The sequence below is a fragment of the Nipponia nippon genome, unplaced genomic scaffold, assembly GCF_047370975.1.
Source record: "Nipponia nippon isolate SJK-2023a ecotype South Korea unplaced genomic scaffold, ASM4737097v1 scaffold_6, whole genome shotgun sequence".
In the NCBI taxonomy this organism is placed as follows: domain Eukaryota; kingdom Metazoa; phylum Chordata; class Aves; order Pelecaniformes; family Threskiornithidae; genus Nipponia; species Nipponia nippon.
In genome coordinates, this window is record NW_028262380.1 from 32,802,327 (window position 1) to 32,827,725 (window position 25,399).

General features: G+C 34.8%; 1 protein-coding gene across 2 annotated transcripts in view; it reads left to right on the forward strand.

Moving 5' to 3' along the window:
- Nucleotides 1-25,399, forward strand: part of TUSC3 (tumor suppressor candidate 3) — a 135,116-nt gene that overhangs the window by 64,086 nt on the left and 45,631 nt on the right. Inside the window, exons 6-7 of one of the 2 annotated variants that reach the window (XM_087736359.1) lie at nucleotides 4,053-4,142; nucleotides 4,471-4,494. In XM_087736359.1, the coding sequence (XP_087592485.1) occupies nucleotides 4,053-4,142; nucleotides 4,471-4,494 (114 nt within the window). The remainder of the gene's footprint in view (nucleotides 1-4,052; nucleotides 4,143-4,470; nucleotides 4,495-25,399) is intronic. The other variant, XM_087736360.1, reaches the window with a different exon arrangement.

The window sequence follows — 25,399 nt, forward strand, 5'->3', positions numbered from 1 at the left end:
GTTAGAGGTTTGAGATGCACAGTACCTTTTAAAGATACAGAATCCCGTTCTCTTTGCTTCTGTGTTGGTACTCCCTGTCCTTGAATTGTCTGTCTCTTACTGGAGATTCTAATAAGTGATGGATTGTTATTTAAAAATTGAGTACAGATCTTGCAGCTCTGTAGCCTTCGTTGAGTACAAAAGCAGAGTTAAACTGGATAGAAAGGATTATATTTCTTTAAAGCAATAATTGTGAAATAGCTAAAACTTACATATACAGAACAGTATAGCAGTTAAGTACAGACTGGCTGCCTGTGTCTCCCCTTTTTTTGAAACCATGCTTGAATTTAACTATATTCATAAATGAATCTAGAATTTCATTATTTTTCTTATGTTACAAAGTATTTGGCATGTTCTGGGGTCTAACCTTGCAGAGAGAAATCTAATGATCTGCTTTGTATAGTATCTGCTAGTAGGAAGCTTCACTTTAAAATGCATACCAAATGGCTTTTTAAGTCTCTAGTAATTTTGATTAATAAACTGGCAGATGGTGTTAAACAAAACTTAACGCCTTTGAGAAACTGATGTATTAAACCCAAATCATTTGACAAAGCTTGCAAGACCAAGAACAGTCGAGAAATTCTGCCCATGTACCTGTAAAGTTGTGTCTTGCTATCAATTCAGTGTTCTGGTGGGACTCTGGGTGCTTATCTACCTTGCATCTGCTCTTAGAAGCCTTGTGGTACACACACAGGTGCACCATGGGTGAGCTCAGAGCAGTTTCCCTCTTAGTAAAACTAAGGCTGAAGTCATGCATTGTGAAGCCATCAAGAAACCACCGCTCGCAATTTGTTAACTAGGTCCTTGAGCTGTCCTGTCTACACATACAGCATACTTACCCGAGGCTGGTAATAGGGGTGAACTTCATTGCCACTGAAGACATCCTGTGGTCATTTGGTCCTGGAACCATGATGTGTTGTAGCAAATCATTGTTCCTTCCCTCTCTGTACTACGCCAGTCAATAATGTAGATCTACTCTGATTGCTTTTATCATTTGGATGCAGAATAAGCTACCTAAATCTGGAAGCTCTTAAAATAGCTAAACCCTGAACTCTGCTATCTGTAGCATACCAAATGCTTACTTAAGGGATATGATGGAAATGCTTTCTTCTTAGTATACTTAAAGTAGATGAAGAGTGGAAGAGGACAAGGGAGAAGCTGGAGAATGTTTTTTGGCTCCTGAAAAGGTCATTTTGAAATACACAGTAGAGAGGTGCATGATGGAAGGAAATCATGGCAGATCCAGGATGTGGTGTACTAAATTAGTTTTCTTGGTCAGTAACGGTCTGAACTTGACAAATATGAAAGATGCCTTCAGGATAAACAAACATATTGTTAACTCTTTCCTTTTCAATAATATTAATACTTGGAATTTGTTCCTCCCCACTATTATATCTCTTGGATATTTTTTGTTAGATGTTACCATGTTGTGAGACAGTGTATTTGTATTGGCAAGCGATAAAGATCTACAGTAATTAGAGATTTATCCGTTATAAAGTATATGACTGTATAAACTGGGGTGGGTTTTTTTAATCTTTCCATATGGAAGCAGATTTGGCCCTGGAGAATGTAAATTAAATACAGTAATTTAAAAATGAGTAAAATGAGTTTTCATAGAAAACTTACTTTGAGAGCCACAGTTTGTGCACGCTATGCATCTGTTCTCTTTCGATGTTTTACTTTTCAGCTAACTTTTGGCCTTTCAAAATTGTCTCTTTCACCTCACTTATTACCCACATTTTCAGTTTCTACACTTTTGTACTTTCATATAAGCTGTCTCTTGTGTGATTCATCACCAAAATTGCAGTATAAATTTCTCTGCTAAAACAATCTACAAGGTATAGAAATAACTATTACCCTTTTGCAGTAACGGAAGCATATACTCTCTTAATTTCTTTGCATATTATTACTTAAAACATAATCCATTTGGTAATAATCACTACCAGTAGGCTTTCATTTGCCATATTAATTACTATGCTGTTATATTCCAAATCCTGTTAAGGGCAAAATGAAACACACCTTACACTAAGAGCAGATTCTTTGCTTTAAATATAACTGAAATCTTAACACTACAACAAAGAATTATTATTAAAGTGGATATGAAAATATTCCCTTTTTTTTCATTTTTTTCTTTCTGTTACAAGGGCTCTTTCTGTTACAAAAAGTCTGAGTAATAACAACACAATAAAAATTGTTATGCACACACTTCCTAGTATCTTTCCCTTTCTCTGACATCATGGTTACTCTTCCACTGTTTCTCTCTGGATCTTGAGATCATTCATTGGCTTCAGTTTGGGGGTGCTATGGCGAGTTGTCAGCATTCCAGGTTCTTTGCTGGGAGGAGTATGATGCTGCTGCTTTCTTCCTCCTTGCTCTAAGGTCCACTTGGGGCTACTTTTACACTTTGTCATTCCTTCACTGATCTGCAACTACATTTTACATCAAAATTTACTGGGTAAATGGGGATTGTCTTACATATGTTGGATGCTTGTCCTTTGTTCTCTTTGTTACCCCTAAAGCTGGTTTTGACCAGCTCCCAGGTCTGTGTTTCTTTAATTCACCGTTGGCATAATATTTATAGGCTTGGATTCTCCAGTATAATCCTGTGCCCCCTTTCTTATCATTCCATACTGGTACACTGCATCCTGTGTTTCCAGTTTTGTTGTCTCTCCTCTCATTCCATGCCTTCACTACATCATTATGTTGGTCATAATTATTTCATCCTAAATAGAATAAAAAAAAAAATATTATGCCGTACAAAGATAAGTAAAAGTGATGCAAAGTAGGCATAGCAACCTGGTCTTTGGAAAAAATGCTGTCTCAGCTAAACAAGTTTAAAAAAAAAAAAAACAGGAAAGCCAAGACAGATTTGGTTAAAGCCTGACAAGATTCAGTCCTAAGGCTTTCCAAAGTTTGTTCAAATCATATTGCTAGAGGTGACAATGCTGCATTTATGGGGTTACAGAGCTACGCTAGCTTACATTTGTTTCATAAGTGTGTTACTAAATATTCTTTAAAGAAAACCCCTTAAAGAGTTTTAGTAAACCCTGGTTTAGTTAACGATCATGGTATGAATTTTTGCATTCATGATCCGTCTGCTTAAATCACTATGCCTATACTATACTGGTGGGTATATTGATGTACAGTAAAAATGAGCAAATATGTAAAAACTGTACTTAAATTATCTTCGAGTTTTTGTAAGGATTATCTGTACTGATAAGACAGAAGATATATTTAGATGATTCAAGTTTCCCATTTCTGTTTTTCTGATTTGGTAATCAAAAGATACCATATTTTCATCTTTAACATTGCCATAATGACCCTTGCTATGACTATAATGTTTGTCATGTAGATTCTGCAGTATGACCTTCTGCAAGACTTAATGTCCATTTTTACAGTTTTCATACATTCCTAACCTAACTCCACACTTCTTTCCATAGGGAATTTCACCTTTCTAACAACTTGACCATTGTTATTTGTCATAGCTAAAATGAATCACAGTCATACAGGACACACAATGAGAATTTCATAAAATGGGACAGACTTTCTTTTGATAATTGGATTTTTTTTTCTTATGGTTTTATATATCATTTCGTACACCTGGAAGCAAATAGTTAAGCTAAAAGTTTGCATTAGATTAGAGGCAGAAATAACTTCATGAAAGGTTATACAAATCTCAAACACTAGTTTGTAGAATATTTGAAATGAATGCCTTCTACTGCTATGAGTGCTTTTTGCCATAAAGATGTGTAAATGTGGCAATTCCAAGTGCACATAAAGACAAGTGAGATTTTAAAAATCTCTGTCTTAACTCATTTTCTAACAGAATTCATTAAGAATTTTATGAGAGCAACACATCTGAAAACCCTATTCTAAAAATCAAATAGAGGTAGATACTGTATCTGGTTAGGTAAACAATTAGGTATCTAAAACAAACATCACCAGCAGAATGGTTTTCTATTCAATTCTGCTGGGTAAATAAATGAGTATATTGTTTTTCTGTTTTCTTCTAGTGTGTTGTATTTGCTATGACATCTGGTCAGATGTGGAATCACATCCGTGGACCCCCGTATGCACATAAAAATCCTCAGAATGGACAAGTGGTGAGTTGATTCTTTTATTTTGGGAGGAAATATTATATAGATAGTCACTACCTACAGTGAGTCTTAAGTCTCTAGTGGCAAGCAGAGTCTGTTTTGGAATTTCAGATGTTTAGAAAGTTCCACCATCTTTGATTTGAGCAATGAAGTGAGTGGCCATGTTTTTCAAAATTCTATCAGGCTTCCAGCTGTAGTGAATGTGTTACAAAATGTTCTATACTACACAATTTCTGCTATCCAAAAATAAATGGATATTGTGTCTTTTTGTAGAAACACGCTCCTTCAGAAGGTGAAAAGCAAGTTGTTTTGTTTTTTTTTTTCTTCTTTTCAGGCTCCACTTACACAAATCTTTGAGGTTTGTAACTTCTTATGTTCCTCTTTCTTGAGCATTTTAGTTAGAAAAGGAGACGGCAAATATTTTCATGTGCTTTATATTTTTCATGTGCTTTTTTTTTTCCATCATGCCTGTAACTCTTCCACTGAACTTTATGGAATGCTTTTTCCTATATCACTTTACTCCTTCAATTTAGATTCTTTATCAGCTTTACTAAGAAGTTACGACTAGTTGATTCTGTCAAAATTACTGTTAGATCCTTCTACTGCTCCTACGTGCTCCATCTGCTCACAAATTAGCAAACGTTCATCAGAGTTCAGAAGGAGAAACTCTCTTTGCCTACTGGGAAGGTAAAGAGGACCTTGGCTAGTTTCTACCACTCTTTGTTGTTTACCACTTTTGAAGCAAGTTGTTGGTATGGAATCTACAAAACTTGCAGTGAGCTTAGTGGTCAGGAAGCTTTTTCATGACTAGTGGCCTGTGAAGCTTTTTTCGGCTTTGACCATCACTGGTTAAAGGAGACTGGCTTATGTCTTAAAGAAAAAATTTATTTGAAGCTCCCTTTGTGTCATATCTTAATTGGAATAGGAAAAAAATGATGGTTTGAATTTGATTACTGGTTTGCTTTGTATCAGGAATGTAGCAGCATATCGATGTCATAAAATGACATGATTCCATCTGTCAACTCTGTTTTGCAGAAGTAGAACTGATAATGTAATAAATAATCTCTGTAAAACACTGTGTTTATAAAAATTTAGAGTTTTTCATTACTGCCTTGCAGTATTAAATTTATGATGCTTTCCTACAGAGTGACAGAAAGGAGAAATACTGCAAAGAAAAAGCACAGTTTGTAACAAACTAGCTCTTACCATATCCAATTTTATACACATTGCCCTTCTTAAAGACCTGTTTCTGAAGTATAGACTACGTTAAATAATTTAAAAATATCCCTTTAATTGCTCCTGAATTTGTGCCATCTTGTCTGTTTTCAGAGTGTGAACTCTGAGTGTTTGAAAAACTACTAGTTTGGGAGTATTAACATATGAAACTAAATAATGAAAATACCGGTAGAGGTGGTTTTAAGTTCTAGTTACTAACCTACTGTATTAGTCAACACACATACCTTCTTTCCTGGTTTTGCTCCATTATATGACTTCAGGTAAGTTATTTTGCGCCTCTGATTCACCTGTCTCTCCTTGTTCATGTATGTCAGTACTTTCACCTCTGTCGTGGTTTAACCCCAGCCAGCAACTAAGCACCACACAGCCGCTCGCTCACTCCCCCCGTGGTGGGATAGGGAAGAGAATCGGAAGGGTAAAAGTGGGTTGAGATAAGAACAGTTTAATAATTGAAGTAAAATAAAAACAGAACAGTTTAATAGGTAAAGCAAAAGCTGTGCACGCAAACAAAGCAAAACAAGGAATTCATTCGCTGCTTCCCATCGGCAGGCAGGTGTTTGGCCATCTCCAGGAAAGCAGGGTTCTATCACGCGTAACGGTTACTTGGGAAGACAAATGCCATTGCGCCGAACGTTCCCCTCTTCCTTCTTCTTCCCCCAGCTTATATACTGAGCATGATGTCATATGGTATGGAATAGCCCTTTAGCCAGTCTGGGTCAGTCATCCTGGCTGTGCTTTCTCCCAGCCCTCCCTGCCCCCTAAGCAACAGCTTAGCACTACTTAACAAGAACCAAAACATCAGTGTATCAACATTATTCTCATCCTAAACCCAAAACACAGCACTATATCAGCTACTAAGAAGAAAATTAACTCTATCCCAGCTGAAACCAGGACAACCTCCTTGGAGTCGTGTCTGTGTCAGTAAGTAAAACCAGTCATATTCTAAGAATTAAAAATAGATGCAGGATCACCAAGTTCCTGATTTATTTAAGGTATTACTGACCACTGTAGTTGTAACTTAAAGCTCTGGTTTTTACCAGTGTTAGAAGTTTAATAAGTATTCTGTAAACCTTTACCTATTTTACATCGCTTTTTTTTTTTCAAATAACATTTGAAAATTCAAATAACATTGAACATTTTCCTATTTCATTTTTCTAGCACTTATCTATGTTCCTGTGAATTTGAAGTCATAAAAGTGCTTATCTAACACTTCTGTGAGATTTATTCAACCATGATAATTCACTGTAACACTGTTCTGCATTAAGTTAGCAACTGCTGTCTTTACATCTGGATGAAATTTAACTCATTGCTTTCTTTCAATGTCTAGGATTTAGTACCAATTCCAAATTTCCATGCTAATTTTGTACAAGGATTACTTGCATTTAATATTCTGAAACACTGTTAAAAGTCTTACCATGTAAAACTCTGTTTTTAAGAGGAGGCATAGAATAGCTCACCAAACTTAATTATTTTATTGTTAGGTTCAAATTTACTAACTCTTCACTTTTCTTGTTTCATAGGCGTTAGCGGTTCAGTTCTCTACTAGCTGTAGAGCCTGATATGCCACCAGACTTTGAAAGTGATAATATTCTGTCTTCATAAACTTTTCCTTGCCTCAGATATCTCCTGTTATTTGCTTTGTTCTTGTCATAATCGTAGATGACACTTCATGTCTCTTCCTTAAATTCCTATTTTTTTCAAAAGATGAAAAGATATTTGTTTGCTTAGCTTAAACGACACTACTTACTAGTGCCAGTATCTTGTAAAAGTAACATTACCAGTTCTTAAAATTTTTGGTTTGTGCACTGCATTTATGATTCTCTGCTTGCTTGCTTAAATTACTTTAATTCTGTGATTGTATTCTTTGAATGAAGCTTTTAAAACGTATTTTTGTAATTCTGTGTGGTTCTATTCTATGAAGTTGATGTGCTCTCTTATTGGGGTTCTTGCAGTTACTTCCTTTATTCCTCATGGCCGTCAGCTAATTTCAGTTTTTGGGTCCACATGAAAGCAGCATCAATTTTTATTTAGGAAGCTGAATCACACAGTACCGTTGTTTCATATTTCAGTTCTGGTTTAGATTGACGAAACTGGTGCTAGTCTTCTATCTTGACATGTTCTTTATCTCTGTTACATTTTTGGAGTTCTTCATCTTTTGCCTAATAATTTTGTTAGGATTAGGCCCTTGCTGACTGTGTGGCAATAAAATCTGCACTTATTTTACCAGAGTTGAGAGTGAAAACTAAACATCCCATTGGTGTCTGTATATAAACAGTCCTGGGAGAGTTCTGATTTTTTTATTCAGCACGTGATCTGTATAAAGATGGTGGTGAGACAAGTAGAGAGCTGGAGAAAGCAGTTACGTATTTTTGAGTCTCCTGCAGAGGTAGTTCTGTTGCGGTTTAACTGACCTAATAGCAAGGAATTCTCATTAGATTTTCATCAGCTTTTAATCAAATAGCAGCAATGGCTAAGAAAGCATTTATGTATGTCTGTCCAGGGATTAGCAGCCATTTTTTTGATTTGGATACAAATTCTACAATTTTTATTGTGCAGTATGCTCAAGACTGCATCTTTAAAATGGTTGAAAGTTTGCTATAAATGAGAACAGGGAAAAGGACAAGCTTGATCTAAAGTACTGAATTAAGACTATTTTTAAAGCTCATCGTTTTCTTTCCTTCTCAGAAAAAATTATTAGAAGTTGGAAAAGTTTTTTGTGTGAAGAGGAACATACAATATTTTTATTGTCAGATATTAGATGGTTTTCCTACATAAGCTGATGCTTTGTGAAATGGATAATGGTGTTATTTGCCACTACATTAATTGGATTTTTCTTTACATGTGTTATGTTTTAAAAGCTTGTTAAAATTGCTTAAGCATAACACAAATTATGTCCTTAGGAAGCAATTTATATCTGTTTAGTGGATATTTTAGATAGAATACCTTGCAATATCAGATCAAATATAAATATTTGTTCAATTGTGGAGTTTATTCAGCCTTTTTTTTTTTTTTTTTTTTCCTACTTACCTTTCACAGTTTTATAACCACTGATCTTTATTCGGGAACAGTCTCTAAAATATCACTTTTCAAATGATCTAGCTGATACTAGTGTCTGGTAATCTGTATGTTTCTGAAGGTAAATGAAAAACGTTTGCTATTATTAATTTTTGCATTTGTCAATGCAAAATTAAGATATTCTATGTGAAAATTTTACGCTTAGAATATAGAAATTCTTAATGCACATTAGTCCTCTACTGCTAAGCAGGACAAAATGTCATTTATTAAAGTATATTCTGTGTTTTCTGACATGATTTTTTCATATGAGTCTGATTAAAATAAATGGAACTTTCTTGGAACAGTTTTAAAGAATGACTCTCCCTTTCAAGCTCAGTAAGTTGCAGTAAATACATTGTCCTTTTGTCTTTAATCTATCTGGAAGCATGTTTGAAGTACAGTTTGCCAAGATTGTGTTTGTAATGCCCAGCTTTTCTGAATGTGGCCAGATTGCTTGGTAGCAGTTTCAATATATAAAAAAGTCACTTTGTTGGGTGATATATTATTATATATTTGCCTTGCTTTTGGATAAAAAAAAGTTCATACAGGTTATTATATCAGCATCTGACATAAGATATCCAGATTGGCATCAGTAGTACCGCAACAATATTTTGGTGCATCTATCAACAATAATCACAACCATAGTGCTATTGAAAATACTTCTTAATATTTTATTGGAATAGCCAATTATTTTTGTTAATATGCTTGACAGAAATGAGAAGTAGTTAATTTATGAGTGTATTTAATGAAACAGCTTTCCTGTGGTCGTCAAAATAGTGAGTCTACTCAGAAACTGCAACTAGTAAAGGGATTCTCAAGCCTTTAATTTAAACTTCTATCCTGATTTAGTCAAAAAACTTAACAATTGGCAGTGTAAGATATAGAAGTAGTATAAAACAATCTTAATTCTGTTAACAGACCAGCACATTAACAAATAGGCAACATCATATCTAAACTAGTGTTGGGAAAACTATTAACCTGTACAAGACATCTGTCCTAATTTTTGAGATTGCAAGGGTGATCGTAGCTGGCATTTCAATAACTTTCTGTATAACACATTTCCACCTTGGTATTAGAACAGGAAAACCTTACACAATATTGTGTACCCTTTTTTATTGTGGGAAGAAAAGGAGGTAGGAAAATAGTCATGACAGCAGGGTTGCTCAGATGAAGCGTTAGAACCTCTAAATTCTTAAAATGGTCAGTTCTTGAGGTATACATGCTGTAAAAGTTCAGATTGTATTGCAAGTACTGTAGTTTTGGCTGAGTAAAGATGGAACATGTTCCCATCAAGTAAAACTGGATTTTAGACAAGTAATCAGGCAGCAAGTAGTCTGTCATGATAAAATCCAATAAAATAAAAAAAGGCACTAGATTTTAATTGCTGCTTGTAACAACAGAAATCCAATTGTAATTGACTGATACCACTTTCAAGTAGCAAACACTCCTCCTCCCCTGCACACATTTTGCTAAGTGTAGATGGGCTCCTAGAAGCAATTTAGTTTCATTTGAAAGAAGAACTGCTTTGTGCGGAACAGCTCTTACTATGTCAGAAATCAGAGAGACCTCAAGTATGTGAAGTTATGAAGTATGTAAAGATAGAACGATAATGCAATACAGTAAAATATACTTTTTAAAAGACAGAAAACCAGAATAACACAAGGGAAAACCTGTTCATGTTCTGTTCCTACTGGAACAAGAGCCATTTTCTTAAACCCAGCTTGAGTGCCAGGTAGGAATATAGTTTCTCTGTCTTCCTGGACTTTACTGGTTGTGTAGGTGTTAAAAGGTAAGAGCCTTCTCTAATAAAATAATTTTGCTTGGAAGGTACCTCTGAAGATCGTCTAGTCCAGGTGCTTGCTCAAAGCTGGTCAGGTTGCTCAGGACTTTGTCTAAGAAAATTCTGAATGTCTCCATGGTTAGAGATTCCCCAGCCTGTTCCAGTGTTTGGCCATCCACATAATTCTTTTAATTTTACCTTTTAATTTATTTTTATCCTTTTTTTTTTTATTTCCCTCAGGAACAGTCAAGGTAAATTTTATCCATCTCTTCAATAAAAGCTGATTTAGCCAAGTTCTTAATTAGAATTTAACACTGACTTTAATAAAACTAGACTTAGCCCAGCAGTATACCTTTTCAGAGCTGCTGACAGCATACCTTTGCTTAAGTAGCACTAGCCCTGTTTTGCTATCACTACAATATCCGTACTGGAAACGTGAAAACATTAAGCCTGGAGTAGTCATAGAGATTTTTCTCTGTATAGATTCTGTTCTCTGAATAGAGCTGTGCAGACGTTCTTCCGGTAGCTATTAAACGACCTAAGCATGTCTGTTTTCTTATAAAATCTTACAAGTTTTCAACAATTTTGAAGGAGTGGAGAAGGGAAAAGAGAGGAAAGAACTCTACCATATTTTCCCTATTGCACAACACAGTCTTTCACTGTTTTAGATGGATTATTTTGTGAATCTTTCCTCTTCCCTACGGAAAGATAATTTATAGTACAAGGGTGCAGATGTTCCTTTTGCTGAAGTAAAATTTCAGCAGTTGGGAATTGTCTTGTGAATTACTAAGCAAGTACCAAAATATTTTGTATCCTGCAGAGCTTTCTAGAATTATAGACCTGGTACATTTTTCCATTGGAGAGCTCTTGCCTCTCCATATAGTTTTGCTAGTAAGCTCTAATGCTGTCATTTCAGTGTAAGAGATTAGATTTCTCTTATGCCTGTGAATAATGTCAAGAGAAAGAACATGCTTTTGAGTGTGTTAGTGTAAATGAAGCAGCGTACTTCAGACAGTCCTTCATGGACTAATTCATCCATAACCTCTGGTTCAGAGAGATACCTTTTTATTTTTAATCTGCAAGGCAACAGTTATTTGCTACTTGATATTTTGATAAATATAAAATGCTTTTTGTATGTTTTCACAGAAACAAAAATTATTCTGACACTTTTTTTTGTCTAGCTCTGGTGCCAACATTAATTCCTTTCTTTGGCTAACCTTTCATGTTTACTGACTGTTCCTGAAGGAAGAAACAATAGAAGAAGACATAAGGACTAAATTAAAAGGTAAACTAAAAAGTTTTATTGTACATGCGGATTGTTCTTCTGAGCCCCTAAAAAGCAGTATAGTAGTACTATACATCCCACCTTTTATATATCAAATATTTCTCAGAGTTCCTGGATGTTAAATGGCAGGATACGTGTTTTTTGTTTTTCTGTTCTTTGAATCGTTCATCATAATTTTTTTTTTATTTATAGATGTTGACACCCATATCTTGTAGATAATATAATGAGGGACAGGCACATAGACCTGTTTTCATTATTTTTCTTACATATTCTTTTGAAGCATTATGAATATTCACAAGGTTAATGATGCCACCACTACTGTTCTTTGTACCTTTCATTTTGAGACTTGGAAGTGTCCTATTTTGTGGTTTTTGTTCCCTCCCCCCCCCACTGCCTAGCAGCATACTTACATAAGAATTCAACAAAGTCTGAACCCAGGTAGCTGAGGAACCAGTTTTGGCTTCAGATAGTGTGCTCAGATAGGCAAAACCTATTCCTATACTAAAATTAAAATAAAGTGGTGCTTGGGAAGGTTATACATATGAGCAGAATGTGAGAGTAGGTGCTCTGGTAAAAGCAAGGGTTGACTACTGGGTTAAACAGGGGTTTTTTGTTTGGTTGTTGGTTTGGTTTGGTTCCCCCCCCTCCCAAGTCAGTGGTAAAATTAGCACTGATTTTTATAACTGTAGACCTGTTCAAAGCACCTTTGAAAATCATATCTAAGGAACGTTATGTATTCATTTTTCTTTCTGCACAGTAATGCTTCAATAGCAGAAACGAAATTTGGTCTAGCTTTAGAACAAAAAATGAGAATATTTAAACAAATGAAGGACCTTGTTTCCTGATTTTTTGCATTTCTCAGATTAATTTATACAGTTTATTTATCTAATGTTAATTGGATGGTATTGTACTTCTGTTTATTACAATGGTTATAATTATAAAAATGGAAATGTATATATATACTTTCATCTTCTCAATACTCCTCATAGCAATATATCTTGAAAATGTAAAAGCTATTTCAAAATTGTTAGACAAATATACTCACTGAATCTATAATGCTTGTGTTGTCAGAAATGCCATACAGCATGTGTTATTAATATTAAAACTTTCTGCTGTTCTGTTATGTCCAAAGGACAAATTCAACCTAAACTACTGGGATTCTCTAGAATATACTCTAATACGCAAAGTGTAGTCTTATAATTTAGGATCCTGGTGAAAAGTTCAATTTCTTTAATTATTTTTATAATAGTTTAATTAGATTTTGCTCACAAGGCTAGCTTGCATGGCTGTTACATTACCAATGCTTATATGTAGAAGCAGACATTGCTAAGAATTGTCTTGCTGTGTCTATGTAAGTGGTAAGCTATCTTTATCAAAAAAAGTCACCACAAATGTTTGAAAGGGAATTACTATTTTCCAACTGTGCCATCCATTTTCCTTGGAGGTGCCATCCTTTCCTTGGAGGATGAGGAGAAGAGAATTTAACTTCTATCCTGACTGCTGGTCAGGATTCAAACTCTCTTTATGTCCACGTTGTTGAGAAACAAGTTCACAAAAGGAGTGGGCTTTATACAAGCTTTAGAACAAGGAATTATTTTCATTTTGCACTGCCCTTTAGACAAGCACCCTCCTATCTGCTGCTTAAAAGGCTATTGCAGAACTGCTACCACGTATTGGTTAGAAAAGTTGGTCTAGAGCCCTTCTGAGGAGAGCTTACTTCTGCATAACACAAGTGAGATTGATCCGCTTTTTAGATGTTTTAAAGGCATCTTGCATCAAGCTAATATGACGCCCGGAAGTGGGTTGAGGAGCGCATTTAATGTACGTCACATTTTCTTAGTATTCAATACTTAGAGAATTAAACTTTCACATTTATGAGAAGTAGACTGTAGTTCTTTTGTACATGTTTGTACTGAAAAGAGGAGGCATTTTTCACTGTTCCCCTTAAAAGTCATTTATTATTAATTTATCATTAATATTTCTATGAAAGCTGTTAAAGGCTGGAGTGCTTTAACTTTAGGTACAATACAAATTAAAAAGAGTTTTTTACTGCAGGTCTTGCAAATCCAGGTTTTGAGCAATAAACAAAAACATGAAATAACCTCCTTCATGTTCACGGGTTCTGAGGTCACTTAGCATAGCAGAATGCTCTACATGAAGAGAAAATAGCATTATCATTTAAAAGAGGGAAGTTGTCTGCATTTACCAGCCCTTCACACTTCTAATATGGGTCAATAGAATGAAAGAAGAATTTGGTCTATGATTTTTTTTTTATAATCACTGTTCTAAAAAACATTCCAAATAAAACAATGTTTGTGTGCCTTTTCCACATCCAAAATTCTGTAGTTCATATTAATCAAACTGGGTAATCCCTGTCAGATAAAAGAAGAAATTGTTCCATAGTCTTCTCTGTGGCTAAATACCAGAGTCATAGAACTAAACTGAAAACTATTTTTTCAATTATTGTTGTTTTATTTGCCTATAAACAGAGAACACTTCAATGAATGGTATAATGAATGAAGAAACACCATCTAATCTTGTCCATTTAAGATATTATTGTCCATATTAAGATATTATTCATGCTGGAAATGGGGAAAAAAATACATCGATTGTCTTTAGAACACAAGTAGGTATACTGCCATTAAAATGCTTTGTGTGTAAAAACAAAACTTTAAATTTGAGCTCTGGAAATGTGCAGAAGTATTAGGACGTAGTACTCATAGCCCTTTTGTGTGGTACTGTAAAGAATTGGTGAGGGTTTTGTCAGTGTTAGCTACTTCACCTTCTGAATGTGCATTTAAGTAGAACTATGCTACAATAAGTGGAAACAATGCAAGCATTGGGTCAGCTGCACAGTTTAAAAATGGATTTTAAGAATCGATTTAAGATCCAAATTTAATTAAATTCATGCTGTTAGTCATTTAATATCCCAGTAATTGATCACTTGCATTATTATTAATTATCTCTGGAAAACACAAAACCACAAGGACATGATGTGAATGTATATGCCACTTTAGGTAGTGCTAACAGAGAGACTATAATGGGTTTGCTACTGTGGTCTTTCCACTGCATCCCTCTTATCCCTTAAAAACACTTTATTACGTTCAGGCCTACAAATATTTTGCAAACCTTGAGTAACTGGAAAAGTAAAAACAGTACACAGACTTTATTTCTTCTGGCTTTTTTTCTCCTGTTTGCTTAATTTCCTGTTTCCCTAACCCTACTAAAATACTGGAAAGCTTCATTTACTGAAGAACAAACAATTGAAACCCCTCCAAACGAGCCTCTTTAAAGCTGAGGAACAAATTCTAGAAGAAACAAATTGGAGAAACATTCAAACCACTGTTACTCAATAGATTATTTTCTGTACAAGTTAAAGAACATACCTTCCAAAAAAGATAGCAGATATAGCATGGGGTAGAGTGAATACTGAAAATAGACAGCACAACTGAAATAGTAAACACACAACAGCAATCTGAAAAAGAAAAGGACAACTTGAAAAAAACCCACAGAAACAAATTCCAGCAGAATCCTGGACGTTACTGGTATAGGTGACCAGTACATGTCTGCTGCTGATATATTTAATGTCTTTAAAATGAGCCTCTTTTCTGTGGATCTTTTTCCCTTTGAGAGTTAAAGCATACTGTAAGGTTGGGTTATTAACGTAAGTATACTACCAATGTAACAAGCTCAGTCCAAATGCGTAATACTGATTTGAGGTTTTTTCCTTCTCCTTTGCCCCTTAATTTTTCTTTTTGCATTTGACTATCTAGACCATTTCATGTGGCTCTGATCTAGCAAATAACTTTAATGCTTAATTCATAGTTCATGAGTACACAGTAGTGGGAGGGCCCTTGTACATCCCCCAGTCATGGGCAAGTACATCTTATCAAAATCTTTGATTTTACTTAAGATTTTGCTCCCAGACTTATTTTACAGTGCTGTTGTACCACCTTTTGTATTCAAATGAAACTTCTTTTAATTGTTCGGTGGATTGCAGATGCAATACTTTGTACCTTGATTTTGACTTAATTTTTTAATAGGCAGATCAGATTAATGAATTATATTCAGTCCATACTTATATAGCGGATACTTTTTTTCTAGCTGAGTTCTTTCCAGATAATGAGAACATAATTTGTGGAAATCCTCCTGACGTTTGAAGCATATAACTTTCATTTCTCCCCATGTAATGTAGTGGTGTGTTTTTCCTCAGTTCCTTTCTGGCATCAGCTGAATTCATTAGTACCTATTTTTGCACTCAAGTCATCAACTTGAAACATAATAAATTAGTCTCAAGATCTAGAGTTCCTTTATGTGTTTTTAAACAGCCTATTCTGTCTCCCATTGAGCCAGTTATTCAACGTGCTTATACTGTTTGTTCCAAACCCATTTTTCTCCAGCTTTACATGTAACAGAATGAATTGCCAAAGTCCAGATAAATAGTCACACATTTTCTTTGTCAAGAGGATTAATTACCTTAAGAAAAAGATTGTGCCTGATGAATCTGGTACATATCTCTTTGGAATAAGTGTGCTGTATTTCGTCTCATTTTTCATGTTCCTTCATATGTTTAATTGTTCTTTATTTCAAAATTTATTCAGAAGCACTTCATGTTATTGAAATCTAATTTCCTTCCTTCCTTCCCTCCCGAACGTGTTTAGTTTCTGTGTATGCTGTTCTATAGATTTACAGTAACATGCTCAGATAGACTTGGCTAGAATACATACATAGAAAAATAAAATTGCTACTGGGCTTTAAAATACATGTACTAGTTCGGAATTCTGCTTTTTGAGTTTTCCTTCAACTTTCTACATGGTATAGGTGTATTCTGTCAGCTGTGGACCCTTGTAACCCTTTTATTAATCATAAGCATTGCAGAAAACAAAATTCAGAAATTGGGTGATTACCACCCTTTACTGAGTATTAACTTCTTTGCTTGTTCTCTGTTTTAATGGATGAAATACGAACTGTTTTCATTTCATTTGTGGGGCCACCTCAGATTACCTCTGGACAACTTTCATTTTATTGCTAAGCTTCTTGACCTTTTAACAGGGAAATGTATTTGCTAGTCAGTCTCTTTCCATTCTTTCTAAGCTCTGGTTGTTCACTGTATTCCATTTGGGATTATTAATCAGTTAGGTCTAGAATCCTTCCCTGAAAGGTCACTAAATTATTTATTTTTTTATTTTTAGGATTTGTGGGATGCAGATTCAAGATAGCTTAAGAAACTTAAACTGTTAGTCTCTGACTCACTCAATTCACCAAATTTTCCTAGTGTAGGTGACTTCCCTTACTGATTTTTAATTTCCCTTGAACTGTTTCAAAATGTAAAGATCTTAAATTGAAAGTTTCAAATGTGTTACTATTAACCTTTCAATTTAATTTACTGAATCAACTCAGGTCATTTTATCTGAAACAATTTTATACTTCCCGTGTCTTTATAGTGACCTTTTTTCTATGAAAAATGCACTTAAAGTATTGTTGCTTCTTGTTGAACCAGTGGGTAACTGAGGATAGAATCTGCCAGGGGTCACATACCGATCATTGACGTCTGCTGTTAGTAGTAACTGTTTCAATCTATTAAGAAAATTAGTTTTCAATCTACCACAAGGAGTTCTTTTTCTGAATGCTTTTCAGTTCTTCAGCTTTGTAATATCCTTTTCTGTGAGAGGAGTCTGAGTTATCTCTTGACATGTTCTCCTCCTCCAAAGCCTGAAATGTTCTTCTGAAGGTCCGCTTATCTTTTCATTTCCATTTTTCTGTGAGTTCACCCACACCAGTGCTTAGTTCAGATAAGGGGTGTTCTTTTGACACCCATGCCACCTTCATTCCCACCTTCTATGCTTTGGTTCACATTACGCAGGGCACATAAATTATGATCGTTTTGGATGAAATGTAGCCAGAAGGTGGACTCCAGGAATTCAGCCAGTAAACTCCCACCTGCTACTGATTTGTTCGGTCTATTGGACCAAAGAGGAACTAGCATGAAGTAGAATCACTTGAAATGTGTATAGTGTGGATGTTGGGTTTGGAGAATTAATATGCAGTACACTCTAGTATAAGCATAGCCTTTGAGTCCTCAGCAGCTCAACATCAGCATCTTTGCATCAGTAATGGTGGTATTCTTCCAGTCAAATTTTGAAATTTGCTCTGATATGATGGGTGATGTTGAGCAGCAGGCTCTGCTTCTATGAGGGTATTTCAATCGCAGATTTGTATCTGATATCCCTTTTTCTAGGAGAAGGTGTGTCTTACATTTTACCAGATATATTCTGGTAATGGATCATCAAATGAATGTATATCTATTTCCTGCTAGTGTATGTATATATAAAAAAAGCTAGATAGAGCTTTGGGTCATGTCTGCTTTTATCTTAGTAGCTCTGCGCTGGTCTTTTCTTTATTTCTTGAAAAGACTGAACCTCAGTAGGCTCCTCAGAATTTTGACTTAAATGCTTTGCTGCCTGCTTTGCTTTTATACTTTTAAGGTTTTGCTAGACTGTGTGTCAGATGAGAAAATATATTTTCTGAAGAGTCTACTTAAGTTCAAGATCTTTCCTCTTCAATCTTGTAATTTTCTATTGACAGTTAAAATGCCTCTTTGAATGCATGTTTAGAAAATATTACTACCAAAGGGTAAACTGCTTTTTTCATTCCAAATTTGTAAAACAGTTTTGGTGTTGAGAAGAGATTCTAAATAATGGGGGGGGGGGGGGGGGGGGAGGGTCTGTATGTAACAGCTAACTCAAATTCACAAAAATTGTAATCCTTCAATTTTACATCTTGACTTACTTTAGGTCTTGTAGCGATAAGGTTGATGTAATTTTTGTTTAATTATCAAATCAAGATTTTTTCAACTGAGAAAAGTAACTTAATACCTAAATGCTATTAATGTGTGATAATAAGAATTTTAACATATGTTGTGTCCTTTGTACATAACAAACTTTTCAATGTGGATTTTCTCTCACATTATTAAGTATTACAGTGGGTGAATCCTGGCAACTTTTGTCATATATTTGTTTTTAATATGCTCTGAAGATAATTTCCTTTCTTAATATGCTATGAATATAATTTACCTGTATTTAACAGGTCATACTATAGAAATATTCTTATATCCTCTTATTTATGGCTTTCAAACACAATATTCAGTCCTTTAACATTTTTATAATTCTCTACAACTCTTTTGCAACTTTAGTAAAAATACATAGTCAAGTTGCTAATTGGATCCTAGACATAAACAATTAAAAAAGCTCAATCTTTTAACAGAACTAACAAATACCTTAGTGTGTATAGATATATTTCCTAATTGCAATGCTTCCTCTTTGCATTTTAAAGATCGGTTCTATTATTCCTGACAATTTTATTTTAATTTGGCAAGCTAAAAAAAAAAAAAAGGGAGTAGAACACTTTGAAACATAGAGAAGTTGCATTTTAATATTTAATATAATATCACCCAAAAATAGTGCGTTTCTCAATAGAGAGATTGCCAGAAAAGGGTTGCTAGATGGTACTAAAAATACCAGTTTCAAGGGAGACAAAGGAGTAACCTTCAAACTTTTTCTGACTTTGTCTCTTATCAGTCATGCAAGTGTCAGAGTCATAATGTGAATACTCAAGAAGGCTTTGAATTGTCAATAGAGGAAGCTTCCTCTTTGAGGTTATATTCGCTGGAACAGAAGAGATAACGCTATTATCAATGTTTTTATAGTGTAGCCAATTTCTCATTGCACATACTGAAATGCAGTTTTTTAATACAGTTTAGATATTAGTATAATGATAAATATGACAGACTTTTAAACTAAATTCTGAATGTTTCTGTCAGTCTTGATACAGTATGAAATTCCACTCTGGTCTCTTCAGAGATTTTTATGAGCATTTTCTGGAAAAAAAGTAATTTTCAAACACATTTCTAACCTCCTTTTTAGGAAATTGACATTAAATACGCATTTCTTTCTGGGATGTGTGTTGAATTGTCAGCCAGTTGGAACTTCAAAGTTTAGCACTGGAGTGTAAACATACAGAATAAAAGCTAGCACACTGTATAATATACAAATACTTCTACAAGCTGTTTATGATCACCATAGTATGAATTTTTATGCTGGTTTTGATAAGGCATTCAGGCCCTGTGTTTTAACTGCTGACTGTGTGAATCGGTTTAAACTGCTGTTCATGGGCTTGTTAGTTTTATTTCTTACATACTGTAATTTTTTCCCTTGGGCTAGTGAATGCACAAAATCTCAATGCATTCAAAAGTATTGTACAAATTTTGCACGATAATTGCGCTAAACTTTTACACGTGTCCCACTTCAAATTTATTAATATTTATACTGAAATTAATCAAGGGCTTAACTGCTAGTGGACTGTAGAGAGCTATGAAGGATTTCTTTTCATTTGCGTTGACTTGTCGGTCATTGTTCGCAATATGTCAATTAACTCAATTATTCAAGATCATTTCTATAAGAATTATGTGTTATCTCCACTACCAGATTTAGGTAGTCTTGTGAATCATTACTACATTTAGATATTCTGAAGTAATATTTCTGTTTTACTTGAGTGAAATTCTCATCCCTGATCTTCCAACGTACAGGTTAGCAAATAAAGATTGACAAGTGTGCCAGGGCTTAGGGTTTTACCAGCAATCTCAAATATTTCAGATGTATGAAAATAGCCCTTATTGTCTAATACGTCATCATGAGAATTAAAATCCAATAATAATCAAATATACTAAGTGTCTGGAGAATTCTGTGTAGGTAAAATTGTTGCTCTGCTAAAAGATAGACCTTTTCTTATTAATATCACATAAAACAGTCCATATTTTGTGATTGTTGGAACTAATTATTAGTGAATATAGATCTTCATTTGGTGTTAACAGTATCCCATTTCTTATAAAGTTGTCTGTGTTTCCCTGTTAGCATCACTCAAGAGGCTGATAACAAACACATTGTTTTTGACAATAAGATTCCAAATGAATTCGTAAGGTGGCCTTTAGGTCAACTTTGGATGTTGTGCTAAGAACTCTGCCAGTGGAAAACTGCTGTGTTAGAGGATTACTGGTTTTAGCAAGCTACGTTTCATGTGTTATAAAATATATATTATCGACAAGGTCAGGCTATAGTATTCGTCTTACAGAATGAGGACTACATTTTATCTGATTTCCACTTTGTTGTTCTTAGTTGCCTTATCTCTTCTCCTGCCAATCTACCTGTCTTCAGGAAAGCAAAAATGGTTGAAGTAGGAGTTAAGTGCATTCTTTCTCAATTTTCCTGTTACCAATGGAGTAATTCATTGAACTAAAAAGATAAAAATACAAAAGAAGTTAAAATCCAATACCTAAACCATTATTATTTTCAAATATATACTTCCATATTTCTCTGCATACCTTAGCAGGTTGAATCCTAATAGTTTTTATGGTTCTAAAAGGATCCAGAATGTGAAAAGGAAGTAAAGAAACAACTGAAACAAATGAAAATGCAGAAGCAAGACTGATAAAAAATATTTTACTTATTATCCAACTTTTTTTCCTATTATTTAGCTTGTATAAGATAATGTACAATCTTCTTTGAGAAAGTGTCCGAAGATTGTCGTCTACTGGAGAGTAATTCAGATAGTAGTGGTTCAGTTCAGCTTTTCTGCTGTAGAAGGTAATTTTTTATTTCGAAATGTATGCTAAAGACTGTCTTCAAAGTACCAGATACATATGGAAGTACAGGAACTTTATCCAAAATATTCCAACAAAAGCAGAGATTTACTGGTAATATTTTTACTTACGATATCACAGACTAACTTTTAAAAATAAAATTATTATGTCTTTAAGATAGCTAAACAGGTGGCATCCATATTTGAAGTTGTTTCTAGATTTTTGTTAACCAGCTTAGCTTACCTATTTTGAAGGACGTAGTAAATAAAAATCAAGGAACCTGTGTGGTGAATCTTGAATTACTATTAGGATGAGACTGAAATATACTGAAATATCTGGAATGACCTCCCTCCAGAAGCATAGCATTAATCTTTTTCAGTGATTATAATCAATGTTTTCTTAAAGTGGGACATGGTGTTTGATGCCGTAGATTAAGGAATGGCACTAGCAAGTATTTTATAGCAAACATTGCAAAATAAGTTGTATGTCATTCCACGTGGGGTAAAAATAGCCTTTGTAATTTTTGGTTGTATATTGTCTTGTTAAATATGATTGTTTTGGCTCTCTAACGTGTGACATTTTTACATTTAATATAAAGAGAAAAAGCTTGTATCAATACTGATATTAAGTCAAACACTGATATTAAGTCAGTGATGTACAAAACTGGTCACCTCTATTTCAGGATTACCTGAGGCTGGCATAGAGCAGGCCAAAAGAATAGGAATTTATTTTTGATCATTAATCTGTGACTATGACAATAGAGTTAAACCTGAAGTTGCCTGAAAACTTGCTATAAAATATTTATGTCTTATGACTACTGTCTAGATATTTGTATTTTTTAATTTCCAGAGTTGTTTGTGGATTTGAAAGATACTTTTCTACTACCTTGTAACATAGATTTGGATTTCTCATTCCTTATCCCTAGTTCAAGAAATATAACTGAGTGGGAGGGAGTGGATGTGAGGGTGGAAAAGTCCACTTGATAGCTAAAGTGAAGCATTTCTTAGAATGGTTAATGATACAAAGCTATAAAAACTTTCACGTGCATGTGCAAAGGTATGTGTGTGCATGTATATTTGTGTCCTTATATAAGGATATGTTTTACAATATTTTTATGGCTTTATGGTCATTATTGGCGCTCTGTCTGTTACTTTTGCATCTTAAATTGTAATGGGGGGGGGAAGTCAGTGTGCCTTTATTTCAAACCTATAGTCGTTATTAATCTTTATAGTGTTGCTGCTGACATATTACTTCTTCATTACTATAATTCTTGTCCAGAATAACTTTGTATCAGTGTATTTCGTTTTTCTTTGGTTCTCTTTACACACTCGAACAGCTTACTGCTTAACGCTGATTCTGAACTTCTAGATATTTTGAAAATATGGAAACAGTCAATATTCAGATATATGCAACTGTTTACCACATACATGAAGATATTATTGAAAGAAAATAAAAAACATTACTGAAGTACATTTTTTTTAATAATGAAAGTTACACCTGAGAGCTATGAGGTCTAAAGCTTTTTGGTTTACTAGCATTATTTTTTATTCTCATGTTCTGGAAAGCTGATAAGAGTCTAAAACTTCAGGGTTCTGTCAGCTTAGTTCCAGGGCTGGGTTTTTTTGGTGGGATTGGGTTTTTTGGATTTTTTGTTTCTGTAGAAACAACAGAAGGAATGTTCTCATAGCCATAGGCAGTGCAGTATGTAGTTACCCTTGGGTAAAACGATGACGTGCCTCTTTCAGATCTTTCTTTAACAAAGAACTATGACAAAAACGGTGACAAATTCTGGTCAGCCCATTTTCTTAGGAAACGGGCTGTATACAACTGCTTCTTGTTTTTGATGGGCCTGGGCCTCCTTGAAAACTAGTAAAAGCTAGGGGAAAGTTGTGTAGGAGGGGAAAAACGTTCTTGAGTCTGTCCTGTGTTCACTAAAAAGTTTTTGTGATAGCAATTACAGTTCATAGGATGTAAGTTTTCCTTACTAAAATATAAATAAAATCTTTAATTCTTAAAGATAATATGTCATCTTTGGAAGCAGTTTGAAGAACATATGCAATGTATCAGAGATATGTAGTGAATACTTCATTTATAGTGAATTGACTTTCAGGCTAAGAATGGAATATTGTTTAATTTACACTGAAAGGCAATGGACAATGCGAGCTTTTAAGAAAGGGAGACAAAGGATGAGGAGATTTAAGATACCACAGCTTTATGTTGCCAAGAGGAGTAGTGAGTCAACGTAAAGATTGTTGCAAGAGTTTAAGTATTGCATTATATTTCATTAAGTTACATTGTATGGAACGGACAAGGCACACATTTAATGGATTAAAAAGTTGCTCACTACTTAAAAGGTTTTTAACAGGGAGAGATCAATATGGACAATTTTGGGAGACCAGTGTTTCCTAGTAATCTAGACACAAATGTTCTATGTCATTAAAAGAGTTTCAAATAAAATAAGAGAGGTAGTGTTGGTACTGGAGGACTGGGAATGTGGTTAATGTGATGTCAGTTTTAAAGGTGTGGGGGTGTTTGCAAGGTCCACACTGAACAAAATGCTCTAGATAACAGCTGTTAAGATAGGAATATGTGTGTGAATGGAGTACCAAAACTAAGTGAGAAGGTATTTGCCCTAACACTTTGTTAAAGAGGGTAGCAACCATCAGATGGATTAAACAGTAACCAGGGAATTGCAAAGAGATTTTTGTTTGAAATAAAAGGAGGAGGCAGTTTGAAAATAAGTGTAAAGGAAGAATGAGAATTTGTACCAATGGGGAAGGACCTTGGAGGGAGAAGAGAGCAGCAGTAGCAACTAGCTTTCTCACTGCTGGAAGTGACCCCACTGGCAATATGACACTGCCTGGGCCTGACAGAGCAGCCTCTCCCTCAGATGGTAGGCATAGCCTGTGTCTAGCTAGTAGACCAATAGTATAGGATGCAGTAAGTGGGCACTCACACATTGGGTGTGTGGGATGCTTTTACTGGTGTGTGCCATAGTGGATTGTAGGGCGCTTCTTTTATATAAAGTTAGAGCAGAGTGGGGGAGATGTATATAAGCAGGAGAAACTGTGCTTCTGGGATCCTTGATTTGGATAAAACACTGAGCTGTTTTTTTCATCGAGGCTCTTGAGATCTTGGGAACTGAAAACTAGTAAGCATGCTTTCTGTGTTGGGCAAACTAATAGATACACGATCAAATATGACACACTGGGGAGAGCAGCATGGCAATAGAAGGAAGTCTTGCCTCATGTATCTGCTCAAGTTCCTTGATGGCATCAACAGGAATGAGAGAGCTACTGCTGACAGTCCACTTGAACTGATGGAAGTTTTGTCATCAAACAGGTTTGAAGAAATTGCAGAATGAGGTCTAATAAGCTCTTCTCATGAATGAATAAGGAACTGATAGGTGTAAATTATCACCTTTCAAGGTGAAAGGAATGATAACAGGCTGATTTGAGTGAGGTGCATTAAATAATGACTGACATGAAGAGAAGCATGAAGGGAATATTTTTCTATTTATTCCAATTAAATTTGAATGTAACATTCTCAAATAAAATGTTTCGACATGTTACACAACTGTGGAACTCTTTGCTGCAGGTTATCACACATATTAAAAGTTTACAGCTTTCAAAAAGCTACTGTACAAGTTTATAGCTATTAAAACACCTTCAAGATGGTAGTTTCAAGGTAGTCTGCCTAAAAACCAGGAGTAAGTTTTGGGATGCAGTGTCTCAGGGAGAGATTTAAAGAGACAATTCTAGATCATAACCTCAACATAAACATTAAACGGTAGTGTCATTAAGAGCATCTATCTTTGAGTATGTGAAAAGAAGACTATCAAGTGCTAAGTTGTTCTTCCTTTGTCCACAACATTTAATAAAATAACGGAATAAAATTTGACTGCAAATGGTTCAAGTGTGTGTAATTCAAGAGATGTGAAAATACTGGAAGTATTGTCACAAGAATAAAGATTTTCAGTAGTTGGTCATTAAAAAAGAAACTAGTGGATTTTTAATGTTGTGTTGCATGATTGAAGAGTCTTCTGTGTGGTCATGCTACAGCTGTCTTTGTGTCACACCAGAATACCCTCATCATTCATGTGGTGTATATACTAACACTTCCTTTGAAGTCAGCCAGATTTAAAAAGGAAGGGAAAATGAGATGTGGACTGGTAGGAAGCAATACATAGTCCTGCTAATACATGCAGTCACAATGCATGCCAGCTGTTCAGATTAGCTTTTGAGAGAATATGGATCACTGGAGACAGATACTTA